We start from the raw sequence: 13,704 nt of genomic DNA on the forward strand, positions 1-13,704 counted from the left end.
AGCGTGTATATGATTTGCACTGAAGGATACAGAAATTCCAGTTCTAACTGCTGCGAGTGCACTCCTGACAAGCACAGAGCATGAAATATTTACTTTGTTTTATACGCTACTTGCTGAAGATCACAAACCATCACTGACGTCAGGATGCCCAAGTTTCCAGCGGTGTGTTTAAAGTAAGCTAGAACTAGATTACAACATGAATCACACTGACTCAACACCTTTGATCCACAGAGCCCAGAACAAATTTGCTTTTTTCTGTTGGTATACTACAATCAGCTACTGTGCTACGTGGAAAGCTGTCTCGAGTTGGCATAAAAACTTACCAATGTGAGCAGTCATGTAAACTGTCGTGAAGAGCTTTCCGCAGCACTGAATCTTTGTCGTAAATGCCCCAAGTAGCTTGTAGTACTGAATCAAGCAGGCAGTCCCCTGCAGTCCGATTCCAAAGTGCATATAACCTGCTGTCCAAGCGGGTGCCCAGTTCCAGCGACCAGTTAATGATGGGAGATTCCTCTTCTAGCTCTGCAATATGACAGTGTCTTAAAATCTCCTTTGCATTTGAAGTCTCTGAATCCAAACAGCACACTAATAGCGTAACCTCACCAAATTTACCCATTTACATGATTAAAACTAATTTTCCCTCATACTACAAATACAGATTAACTACAGCAGCTAAAGGAACTTCCCTGGGCTATGTGCTCTCAGGAGAAGGAAAAACACATGTGCTAGCCTTAAAGAAACATCACATCAATTGCTTCAGGATTACTACCAAAGAAAACTGTTCAATTTTCTTTAAAGAGCTTGTGACTTGAAGCTGTAAAGCTAAAAAAACCAAGCTAACAACAGAAGGACACACAAAGAAATCCAAAGACACATTAGAAATAATTTCTAAAGACTCCATTCTCACTCTGCCTCTTATATAGAATGTAAACGTTAAAATAATTTCAGGGTAGAGATTAACTTGAAAGCATCAAATCTATATTGAAAACAACTTCAGGCAATAATGCCACATTTACACATGTACATTTTATTGAAGAGGAGTATTCTCTACTGACAAGCAGAGAGAAATTCTAGCCATTCTCAAGAACGTTTACCTTTCTGAACATCTCTATCAAGTACTTCATCAAATAACTTTTCTTGGACTGTGGGCGGTAAGTCTTCAATATCTGGAAAAATTGAAAAAGATACAAAAAATCACTTAATGTTACCATAAAAGAGAAATGTTGCCAGTTGACGCTCAGGAGAATTTATGTAACAGCTTTTGCCCTACCTTCTGTAACGTCTTTTTGTAAAAACTTATCTTTCAGATCTGTCATTTGTGATCATAGGCTTCACAGAGCACACTATTTTAAAATAGAGATCTCAGACTGACCAGCACACCTTTTACACAGAAAGGATCGTCACAGCACATGAAAAGTAAGAACAGATTTCTCTGAAGGCAAAAGCGAAGTAGAGAACCACACTGACATGGAAAAAAGCATTTTCACCCCTACTGCGTTTAGGACCACTTCCATTCAGAGTAGCCTTCAATTCAGAGTAGCAGTTTTCCACCTTTCTGGAAGCCTTCCCCTCTGGTCTCGCCCAGCGGACAGGTACTGTTTGCCAAGGGACTTGGTCTTGTACAGAAGACCAACCTTCAGTCATTTCATGTAAGCATCAACAAAACAGTTTAGATAACCCCAACGGTCTGCAGGCCACAGCTTGCAGGCTAGAAGACAGTGAGAAAACTACAGAGCTGTGGCATGGCAAGCGCCAGTACTAACAACTGGTCCAAAAACTTTACAAACAGAACCTGCAGTTACACATCCACGTTAAAGAAAGGTGAAGTTGCATAATGGGAGAAACTTTTGTGATTCCTGTATCTGGTCAAACAATCAGCACTGTTGCACCTGCTAAAACTCCAATACTTGTTTTTACAGGGTAAAAATATGTATTATATACCTGTGCACACACGCGGATACACATAAGGGACTGTATATTGTATGGAAAAGTTAAGGGTATAAAAATAAGGCAGGCTTGCAACCATTTAGCCACAGGAGGTTCCAGACAGAATTCTTACAGTGCTACTGCTTTACAAAAAGGACAGATGAATCTACTGATCAGTGGAATTTACATCTATGTATTTCTTACCTCTGGTAGTACTTCTATTAAAGGGAAACAGCTAATGAAAATTAAATATAGATATATATATATATATATTCTAATAGTTTTTGTTGGTGGTGGTTGGTTTGTTAATGAGCAAGCAGTTGAAAAACGTTCTCTTGATCTCCGAGTACATCAAAGTATTCATAAAGTGTTACTGCTCTAATCAGTACATAACTAAAAAATAGCTCTGGGCATTATAGGAAAGGACTGAAAACTAACATAGCTACGGGAAAAATCCTATGAGAGCCCAGAAACATCTGAGCTCCCATCTTTACACAGCCTTTCCCTACATGACTCAACTTTTCTTTTATTTCCTCACGTTTGAAGAGAATAACAACTTCACAAGAATAAAGTACAGGTAGAAGAGTGCACAACTGAGTGTTAGTAAGGGATTTCAACTACTAGATCTAACCTCGACTATTAAAAAACAAAAATAAAACCTACACACACCACCACCCGCAGAGAGTCAAAATACACATCTGAAACTAGCAACTCTCAACCAGATCACAAAAACAAATCAACCAACCAGAAAAACCCAACCACTTAGGAGCAGAAGAATTTCGTAGCTACCTGCAGGTAACGTAAACGTTACAAGGTCAGTCAGAAAATAGCAAGCGAAGTCTCCCTTCCGCTGATGAAGAGATGCAGCAATTTCGCGACGAATTTGTTCTGTGACCTCTGGACACACCATGGCAGGAATGCACTTCGCTGCATGCTGTGACACCTGGAACATAACAGTTACTGCACTCAGCATTGTTTCTAGTTCGGTATGAAGACTTGCAGTCATCTCCATCAGGGGAAAGTATTTTTTTTTTTTTTTTAGTAAGTGCTGCAATGAAGGTATAAGCATTAGTACTCTGAAGGATAAAATGCACAGTTACTCTCAATGAATTAATGTCTCATTTAGAACGCAGCTGAAACTGGCTAAAAATCTCTTTAAGTCAAAGAAATGAATTAACAGATGACCACTTCCAGTAGAAATAGGAAAGCAAAAAAAGCAACAGGTAATAAATATACCTCAAAATTTATACGTGAGCCTCAACTACATTTAACATTACAATACAATACCATAGCACAACAGAATTTCCTTCTGAGAAGCTTCCCAAAAGTTATTAAGGTAAGACACTTTTATTTATCTGGATTCTACTTAGAGGCAAAAGGAAGTCATACAATGATACAGGGCAAGTGACATTGGGATTGACACTGGATATTTAAACAAATCTTTAGAAGGTATTTTCTCTACTCTAGTTAATGCCCTAGCAAAGGAGGGTATCGCTATGGCTCAAGTAGCGCTAGACATTTTCAAAGACTTAAGTATTTCCAACAACTGATACTCTTACAGAATTTTCTGTTCATTTTTGTTTTGCAGCAAATCAACTTTATCCACACAGAAAACTACGTGAGCTGCACAAAAAGTACTGGTATTAGTCACATGTAAGTATGTAGCCGTCAAGACTTTAGGTCCATTTGTCTTGCTTCATCTGCTCTGTTTAATTACTCAACCCTACGCATTCCATCATCCTCGTGCACTTCTTCTGAGGCAGGCTGCTTTCCTCATGAACACATGCTTGAAAGTTGCATTACGCATCAAAACAGGGAGGGCAGCAGGCAGGCAGAATAAAGGAGAGGCAACAGTAGAGTAAAATTTTGTCTTTGATCAGGTGAGAAACTAAATCAAAGAACGAAGAAAACCAAGAGACGTAGCAATAGCTATAGGCCTCCCAAGAGGGAGGGACTAACCACAGGCAAAGATCACCAGAAGTAAGGTGCTCCAGAGAAAAAAAACACAAGGAAATGGAACGTGCCAGAGCAAAAAGTCAGAGGAACCGGCTAGTCTATGCAACAGGGAAGAGTGGAAAAATGGAGTAATTTTGCAGGGCAAGGTATTTGCTCCCAGGAATCCCAGAGAAGAAAGGAAAGAGCAATCCATTGTCAGGTAGACTTATCCATTAACAGAACTCAAAAAGGTTAAGCTGCCATTGATCTCAGTGTTCTGCCTTCGGGGCATTTCCTCTCCCCCACCCAAAGCACAGGAAGCCACACAATAGCTGGCTTCCACACCGGTGAGGTCAGAACACGTGCCAAGACTGCACGTTTTAATAGGCAAGCTGAATGTCCTCAAGACCACCAGATCCACACAGTTTTTAAGTAAATTTGCTTCTTTGGGAGAAAGATCAAGAGAAAAAAGGCACAAGGCAGCAGTTCATATCCTCTAACAACGTCAGTGTCTATCTGCTGGCACATCAAGTTACATGTCACTGGCTGCAAACAAAGGCACTGTTACATGAAGTTCCTATTCACTCCACGCAGCAGCCCAAGTAACTCACCTCCGTAAGCAAGATCGCTAGCATATCTTGTCTCTGGAAGCGTATCGCTAGATGTACAAGCGTGTACCCGACGTCAAAAGCAGAAGGACGATTTAGCAGGCGTACTTCATCTGCGGTAAGCTGGCGGGCAATGTCTCCTCCTGATGACTTGTAAGCTTCAACAGCAGCTAAATCACCTTCTACAACTCCTGAAGGGGGAGTAAACAATTGGAAATCAATTCGTTGTAGATAGCAAACGGGCTGCTCTGGATCAAGCCCTTATTTAACAGAGTTTACCTCTACATAGTCTAATGCAGACCGAACACACGAAAATCAACTGAATATCAAGAAACTTGCAAATGATCTTTTTTTCCAAAGGGAAACAAGAAAAAAAAGTATCTATACTTAGACTTACCTTGCCTTCTAGGCTCTTTCTACACCCAAAATAGTTGGAAGATATGGCAGATCAAAAGCCAGCTATCAAGAGGTGCTAAGGACCCTTGTGCCAGGAAATAGCTAGCAGAACATCCTATCGTTTCATTTGATCAACAGCACTGAAGGAAAGTCATTCATAGTACAGAGGTTACTGTATTGTATCTTCCCTTGTTAACTTACCTTAAAAACAAACCAACAGATCTAAGAAATCAAACACTTAAATGTTGTTTTTGAAATACGACTTCTTCTTCCAAGTATATTTTAGAATATTGTTGGAAGAGGATACTGAACACATTTCAGCTCACGCTCTCTGCTACTACCTGAACTTACAGTTATTGTTCAGTTACTCTGAGAGTACTGATATAAAGAATAATTCAAAGAATTAAAGAGAAACCACACCCACAAACACACATTGCATCAACTTTGTGTTGCTGTAGTTTCTAAAGCAAGATAAGGGAAGAGCCCTGGTATCTTCTACAGTCCCCAGGAATCTAACTTGTGTGCCACATTCATATCAAGACCATTCATGCTGAACGCATTCCTTAGCTGCAATTACCAGAATCCATCATCTACAAGGTGTGGTGGAATCGTCTTTAACAGTATCGACTCCAATCTAAGACTTTTTTTGAAGGTATAGTTGAAGGGATTTTGAAGTTAAGATGTTATTTTAGATAGCATTACGTTGTTCTCTTGTGAAGCATGAGTTGAAGAAGCAGAACCTTAAAGCCATCTTTAACGGAAAAGCAAACAGAACACTAACTCACCGTTACGAAGAACCTCAATTTGCAGCAGCTCACAAGCAGAAGAGTAAGAACACAGACCCCAACACCAAGAAAACCCTCTCCCCTATCTTCTGCAGCTATACCTCTGTGCCAGTTTGTTAGTCAGCAGTTGAGCCGGTATTTACCTACAGCCCATGATACTGGAAGAGGCAACAAGTCTTTCCTTCACTCAACTTTACAAAGACTCAAAAAATCCATCAAAAGGGAAGGGGGAAGTTTCAATCGGGGCACTCCTGCTCAGGATTTAAAAAAAGAAATCAAACATCAGACAGAAAAGGAAAAGAGAAAGAAGCACATATTACCGGGGAAGAAGAACACTAACCACTGGGTTGCTGGTTAGTCCAGGACTTGGGAAATGGTTCTTCAGTTGACCAGAAAGTTCATCATTTAAACAATTTATAAATTAATACAAAGAGCTTGCAAAGCTTTCACAAAAAATGCAGAATGAAAACGGATTATCAGTTGCAAGACATTTCTCTTCAAAGTTACCGGCTCTACTTATTAAGCCTCCACAGCTGAAAGTTAGATTACTCATTTCAAGGGTAGTCAAAAGCAACAACTGCAACCGCAGGTTTCGGTCATACAACACGTACCACTTTCTCAAGCACTCAGAAGTCCTATTTCATTTCAATGAAAAGCCCTGTCACTGGTCAATGCACTGGTCAGAGTTTCAAGACTCTAAAAAAAACCATTAATTAGAGGACCACAACATGGGATATACGACCAACACAGCTGTGCTCCCGTTACATTCCCACTTCTGGGCGGAACTAAGGCATACTAAGGGAAAAGGTGCGGTTGTGTCAGTGCGTGCCGCATTCATCCCAAGCATGCCAACTGTAGCATTTCACTTCCACATAACCGCGTACTTGGGAAACTGCTAAGGTGGTACCAAGGCTGCTTGTGAAGCATCACTGTAGCTCTGTATGTATACACAGATCTCGAAGTCGTCCAGTTTCTCATGACTCCTTTTCTTAAGGTTAATTACACCACAGCTTCAGCTCAAGATCACCTGTTAGCAAACACTCAAGAAACCACAGGGAAAGAAGAATCCTGACGGAAGAGCAGATTCTCTGCTACCTTACGACACCCTTTGTATTGTTACATTAACTTAGGGACGACATCTTGCTAAAAATTAGCAGTCACTTCATACCCTTATATTTTGAAGGCATCGAAATTAAAAGAATCAAACATCCCGTGTGATCCCTAATGATTTTTTGGTGACAGATGATCAGACCCCAAAATTCCCAACAGTTCCAGTGAACCAGGCCGCCAAGTACACACTGCATCGTAGCACACGCTACTACAGCCCCCAGACAGCGCCCAGGTATTTGTCGTTACTCTTTTTAAGCCCCCCACAGAGAGCTGCTACAGCAGCTTCCTACCATCAAACCTCAGCAACAACTGATGCCGGGAGGCAGTCGTGTGAGGTTTTGCAATGCCTTCAAGCACTTACTGCAAGCTGCAACAAGGACCTAAATCAGTGACATGTGCTGTACGCGGTACTGCCAGTTCTTGCAGTTTAGTCCCAAGTTTATTCCCAAGTCTTGCAATACTTGGCATTCCAAGAAGTTCCTTCCATGTCCTAGAATTAATTACTGAGGTTGCTATACAAGTTTTCATCTGAAGAGCACATTTCTAAAACTCACTGGTGGGATTTAAGCTAATGAGAATACATACATGAAAAAATGGGCAATCCATATATGCTTTCAAGACTTCATTATAAAAACTGAGATTGTAAGTGTGCTTTAGGTATGGGGTTGGCAACACTGTGAGAATTAAACAACAGTGGAGGTGCCCTAAATGATGCATCAAGCAAGCAGTTACAGCTGTGGAGAAGAGGGGATGTGCAAGCACCAGATCTGGTCATCCTCTATTCTTTTAACCCAGGCAGCCAAATGACTAAAGAAAAAAAGTGGCAGCAGCTCCCTTTTACCACAAATCCAGGCGAGCTTGCTTCTGGATGCACCATGAGGTGTGCCCTAGCTCTGCTGTAACGGAGTCCCAGCAGATGAGCAAGGCACACAAAATCAAACCATACTGGGCTTGTTTCACACATTTTTCCCCCCTACAGAGCTCATTATGGGTCTGTCTCCTTATAAGAAGTTTGCTCTTGCAAACCTGCTGCATGCTGTAGTGCCTGGTGCTAGTCTGCACCAGAATACCCCGAGGGAAGCACCCCAAGCATCACTACAGCACAGCCTCTTCTGTGGTCACCACAAACCCCTCTGGCCCTTCCTACCCAAATATCTACCCTGTTTGAGCTGCTTCAGAAGAGCAGGGTAAGCTGCTGACAGTCCATCAGGTGCCAGCCAGCACAATCCAAGGGTAAAGCCAACGCTGAGCGGAGACACAGCAGTTTCTGAAACAAACTGTCAGAAATCTGCACCGGGAAATGCAGGTCTTGCCACAAAATGATGGGGGTAAGCTTGCCTACACGCAAAATTCAAGACAGTCTGTAATTCAGTTCTGCACCACCGCTCTGAAATGAGCTCTTCGTGTTTTTGTTGACAAGGGGAGGCACATTCCTAGGGCTTTGATTTCTATCGGATGGATGGATGATAGCCTCCAATTCACTGCTTTATTTAAACACAGCTTAACAAAACACGATTGACAAGCAATGCTACAGAAGTATCTACTGGTGCTATAATTCACTACGTTTCATAAAACACAAGTGCCTGATCAGCTAAACAAGCAGCCTTTGAATCGTGTTCCGATACAGCCCGTGCCAGTTGGATCGCTCCCCGCTGACACCCACCGCATTCCTCGCGCTGTGGAAATGTCAAGGGAAGAGTGGCATTTGCCTCGAGATTGTTCACATAGCATCCCGCGTGCTCGGGCAGCCAGAGCTCTGGCTGGGGCACAGCTCTGATTGTTTACACGAGCTCCACGTCTGCAAACGGCTCCTTACAACACCGGGTACACTCCTGAGCCACAGCAAGGATAGTTTTTCTTTAAAGCGCATTCCAGAAGCGGCAGCTTGACACCGCAAGCCACAGGCGCTGCTCTGTGACCATCAGGTCCCCTCTCCCCTCCCTCATCACCAAAAAAAGTCTGTGCATTAAGCAAAGCAAACGCACATGACTACAGCCTGTCACCCTCAGTGACGGGACAGCATTAAGGGCTGCACGCAAGTCAAGAGAAGAGAAGTCGCAAGGGTTCAGCTGTGTTCCCATGCACCACTCAGCCATTTCCTCTTCCTACAGTCTTCGTTCACAGCACTGGGAGCCAATGTTTTTTCTTCTACTAGTAAAGCCCAAGCTCTTACAGACAGCTCAGACCTGGAATACACAACCTCAGCGCACATAAGACAATAGCCTTTTTGAATAACCTTCTTAATCTCCAAGTTTAAAAAATATTAAGTTACCCACTAACGACTATTTGCACAAGGCTGCTCCTGCACTGCTCTGCTACAACCGTTACAGCCATCTTCATCAGATACCAGCTGTTATCTTTGCTCACATTTAATAACCCCATAATTAGGCTAGTTGCAAGAACTAGAACTACTTCAGCTACGATACTATTAAATTTCTTCTTTAGAACATGTAAATATTTACGAGGTTTAGTGCAGCTAAGCAAACTTGGAAATATACAACAGCTTACAAGCTACCTACAAAGCTAAATCCTATTTGCCTTACCTGCACAGTCTCAACGATTTCTAAACCTCCAGGTGTAAAGTTCCCAAAGAAAACACCGTACGGCAGCCTTTATTTACTTCACTCTCTCTGGAGCAGGCAGGCTGGCACAGCCTGCAAATGCGCTACTCCGGTTCTTTCAAAGAGACTGCGATGCAGCTCTGCCGTTTTTGCACAGGGCAGCTGGGAGGCTGAGGGGGACAGAACCGGGCAGAACTGGAACGTGGGGTCAGGACAGGGGGCCACCAGCTCTTCCGACAGCTCCCGGGTTTAAATACACAGGGAGAGACTAAAGGCAAGCAAGGACAGAGAATATTAACCCTCACTTTGACCACACTTGCTGTTGATTTCCTTACGGGTTCCTCAACAATACCTCCTCTGACCTGCTGCGGACACAGGAGAGCTACCACAGAGCAGCAAGATGCCGTGGGTCAGACAGCAACCGACTGCAGCAGGCTCCTGACCCCCAAAAGCTGAAAAAAAAAAAAAAAACCCTTCATCCAGAGGCAGACATGCAGGCTTGCATGCACGACAGCACAGGCATTCTCAATCTTTGAAGAGGTTGAACAGGATTAAGCTGAAATGAAACAAACCAAGCTGAAGACAGTGAATATCCCCAACACACCTGCTTACATAAATAGAACTTTTTTGCTAAGTTAGTGGAAGAGTGTGAACAAGCCTTTGGGTTCAGATCAAGCAGCTAAAGAACAACCCAAAAATGAGAGATTTCTTCGAACTGAGGAGGTGACAATGCTACGGTAAACAACGTGAGCTGGACTGGAGAAGGAAGTGCGTCATCTCTGGGAGGTCTCCTGACACCCTCCTTAGTCCCGGCACACAATCATCGGCCGATCACCCTCTAGGTAACGATAGCTTGAAGCAGAACCCCCTCTGCATGTTGCATTCTCAGTTTCTCAAGCTCTGCAACTTGCAGCAACTTCAGAATAAGCAGCTTCCAAGAAGACCTGTACCTCAAACTGGAGGCCATCCAGCGCATAGCCTTCTTCTTTCCATGCGAACAGCCCTCACACCCACAGAGTCCCTCAGCACGCCCCCAACACGTTATTAGGAGGCAGAGCAGAACACACGTGAAGAACTGCTGGAGGAGCTCCCTGTGCCCTCTCCTATCTGTCAGATGTTTCCAACCCCCAGCTGCACTGACGGCTGATCACTTGCTTCCACAGTTGCACCCTGTACGGAGGCAGGATAGAGAAATATGAAAGATTTTTAAAAGTTAATTATTGCTGTTTCCAAGGCAAATAACTATTCTTGGTCATTACTCAGTTATTTTTAGCATAAAACATCACCGAGACTTTAAAAGGAGTCAAGAGTCCTAAATAAAAATCTACTTCAGGAGTCCGGGTTTTCTACCAAGGAGTAAGGAACGCAAAGTCTTGCATGGTCTGGAAGCCACACAACAGCAGGAACACGTATACAATACACACGAGCACAACTGCAGTTGTGACAGAACACAGGCGTGTGATACAGAACAAGACACACCAGGACGTTCCTCATCCAGGCGAGAGCTCCACGTTACATCACTGCTACCTGGCACGGACGAGGAGTTCGCCGAGTCACGCCTCCCAGCGTCCCGAGGTAGCAGGGGAAGGAAGGAGGACAGGTCGTACAGCTCACACAGGGCCTTCTCCCTCGGTCATTCGCCAGGCCCTGTCTGCTGTATTGAGCCACGGCCAGCACGGCAGGTAATCACCTGTCGGTGACTGATTCACGCCTCCCTTCCCACAGGGACGTCAGGAGAGCCTGAAGTGACACTAGGAAGGCGCGACGCACGGCCTCTCCCCACCTCCTGTGCTCGTTTCCACCCATACACTTCCCACTCCCTCACTACAGCTCTGACAGCCCACAGCAGGGTTTGGGTGACGAGGAAACTGCCCTGGGCTCGTTAACCAGCAACCAAAGAACCACCCCCCACTAAAACAGCCCTCAGTCAAACCTAGCAAGCTTTGCTTTCATCAGCAGGACTGCTTTCCGGGCGTACTGCACGAAAATGGAAGGGGGACAGCAAGAAGCAGCTCGGAGTACCACCTGGGTGGCCGTGCCAGCTGGAACCTGAGACATCGGGCCCTCCGGGGTGCTCCGACTGCCGGTGAGGAGCCCCATGCCCCGCAGAAGGAAGGCGGCCTCCCTCCCCTCCAGCTGCACCAGGCTGCTGCCCAGTGAACACCCCCTACATCTAGGCAGGGCTGCTCTCCTTCCCCACGAGGCTGGCGGATGCTTGGGTAAGACACCTGGCACTGCTTCAGAAGTGATGAGAAAGCGACAGAGGGGGAAAAAAAATAAGAAAGTAGTTGACAAAGGAAAAACTAAGCAGGCATACGTCGGAACATCAGGAATGAGCAAGCAGTCCTTTTAAGGACGCACCGCAAAACAAGATTCATTACGGATTGCTCCAAATATTTGGGGTTTGTTTAGGAAACATACTCCTAGTTGTTGCTCTCAGACAGAGAGGAGGAATGCATGCCTGGTTGATTTTGGAGACGCCATCTGCAGCAGAAAGTCTGGCCCACGATGGGAGCTACCTCACTGACCTGAGCTTGAAAAGAAAAAGCACACTCCTGCAGCAGTTAATATGCAGGAGCAGAAGAGAAAGGAAAAGGAGACGAAATACAGCTTACCCTTAACCTGCGAGCTACAGTTCAAGCTCAGGAGCTAAACACACACCCCGAGGACCCCCCCCAGAAGCACCTTGCAGCAACCACACTCCGCCAGTGCCACTGTGAGGCCAGCCCTGAAGCACCACACCCCAAACTCTACAGGTAGTGGGGTTGTGACCATCCTTCTCCGTCTGTACTACCTCACCGCAGAGCCACCTTTAAGCAGGCACTTAACCCAGCTCTACCTGGCCCCACGGCACCACTGCTCTGCTTACACACTGGAGGGTAGTTTTATATATATATTAACTTTTTTTTTTTTTTAAATTCTTCTCTCCAAGAATCGAGTCACCTTGGTCTTTGCATTAGCCTCATATTAGGCCAACACAAATGGAAGAGTGGTGTCACATCACTCAACAGCCCCACTTGCTAGGCGCTTTGATTTCGGTAACTAAAACACACTGAATCCTAGCTCTAAAACCTCATCCTTTTGAAAAGGGATCATCTGAAGGATTTAACAACTGCTGTACAAAAACAAGTCAGGAACAACACCAACACATTCAGCTACATTGACTTGCAGAGTATGAAAGAGGTGACGCTGCTAAGCCTGGTTAGGAAGGAACATCCTGCGTCAAGGAAACTGCTCGTGCTGAAACACAGGAGGAGCGCTCCTCCCGGTCTGTACGGCCTACAGGTGAACGAAGTAGAGGCCTTGATGGTAGTAGCCTTGTCTCGCCAAGGACCGCTCCTACTCTTGCGGCTCTGATCAGTTCAAAACTGTTGGATGGACCAGGTGTAGCTTTCCCTGAAGTCACAAATAAAGATTCATCTCTGCCACGTTAGAAAGACTTGGAGTAAGTAGACCCTGCACAAGTGATGGGTGCCGTCTGAAGGTACTGAACCCTAACAAGCCACTGCTCGTCACCCGAGCTACGCTGAGAGACTACGTACCAGCTCCGCCACTACCCACTTCCACAGGCTTACCTGACATTTAGTATTAACTTTTTTTTTATTATTTTGTAGCTGTGTTTGTCTAAAAACTGACAAGCATTCAGCTCAGCTAAAGATTCACACGAGCTCTCCAGCTGGCTAGCAAACAATAACTTATTAAGCCGCAATAACTCAGTTGATTTTGATGGTAAGAACATGTGCTTCAGGCCAAATTGTTCAATCAAGATTCAAGTTGCTTTAAGCACGTCACACTAAGACGACAAGACAACTAGCACAAACGAGGCTTGCTGCTCTTCGAATTACTGAACTGCTACACCCCTCCCACGCAGATGTGCTCTGCACAGCATCCAGAGAGCTCGGCACACAAGATGCTGTGAAGCTTTAAGTGGTCTTCCTAAGGTAACTCCCGCTGCCAGCCCCATTTGGAAAAACATGACGTCTGTGACATGCAAAGTGAAATTCTGAAATTAAGGAGTCATTCTTAACAGCTTTAGTTGCCTTTTTTTCTTATAGAACTTAAAGTATAGTAAGTTTAAGTTACAGGAAGGAATCCATGAGCTCTTAGCAGAACAGTAGTGAGATTCAGCACACACAACTCCCTTTGAACCACAGCTTTCTCAGCAAGTTATCAGGACACCTCTGAGATACCTTCAAACTACGTTCATTTGAGGAGAACCAACTCATTAGTGCCTTACAGAATTTGTACAGTTTTAAATTTCACATGGAAACTTGTAAGCACGAGCAACTTTAAACATAAATAAGTTCACATTCTTAAATAGAAGATTACAACCATGTCCACACTGATTAAGTCTGAAAAGGCAGGATATTTTCAGTAACACCA

At 44.3% G+C, this 13,704-nt stretch overlaps 1 protein-coding gene across 3 annotated transcripts in view; it reads right to left on the reverse strand.

The window, feature by feature from the left end:
- ZRANB1 (zinc finger RANBP2-type containing 1) overlaps nt 1-13,704 on the reverse strand; it is a 46,822-nt gene that overhangs the window by 15,111 nt on the left and 18,007 nt on the right. For all 3 annotated transcript variants that reach the window (XM_035547645.2, XM_035547643.2, XM_035547642.2), the window contains exons 5-8: nt 4,473-4,660; nt 2,716-2,869; nt 1,095-1,166; nt 324-522 (exon numbers count right to left, since the gene is read on the reverse strand). In XM_035547645.2, the coding sequence (XP_035403538.1) occupies nt 324-522; nt 1,095-1,166; nt 2,716-2,869; nt 4,473-4,660 (613 nt within the window). The remainder of the gene's footprint in view (nt 1-323; nt 523-1,094; nt 1,167-2,715; nt 2,870-4,472; nt 4,661-13,704) is intronic.

This window comes from Cygnus atratus, chromosome 7 (genome assembly GCF_013377495.2).
Source record: "Cygnus atratus isolate AKBS03 ecotype Queensland, Australia chromosome 7, CAtr_DNAZoo_HiC_assembly, whole genome shotgun sequence".
NCBI classification, from domain to species: domain Eukaryota; kingdom Metazoa; phylum Chordata; class Aves; order Anseriformes; family Anatidae; genus Cygnus; species Cygnus atratus.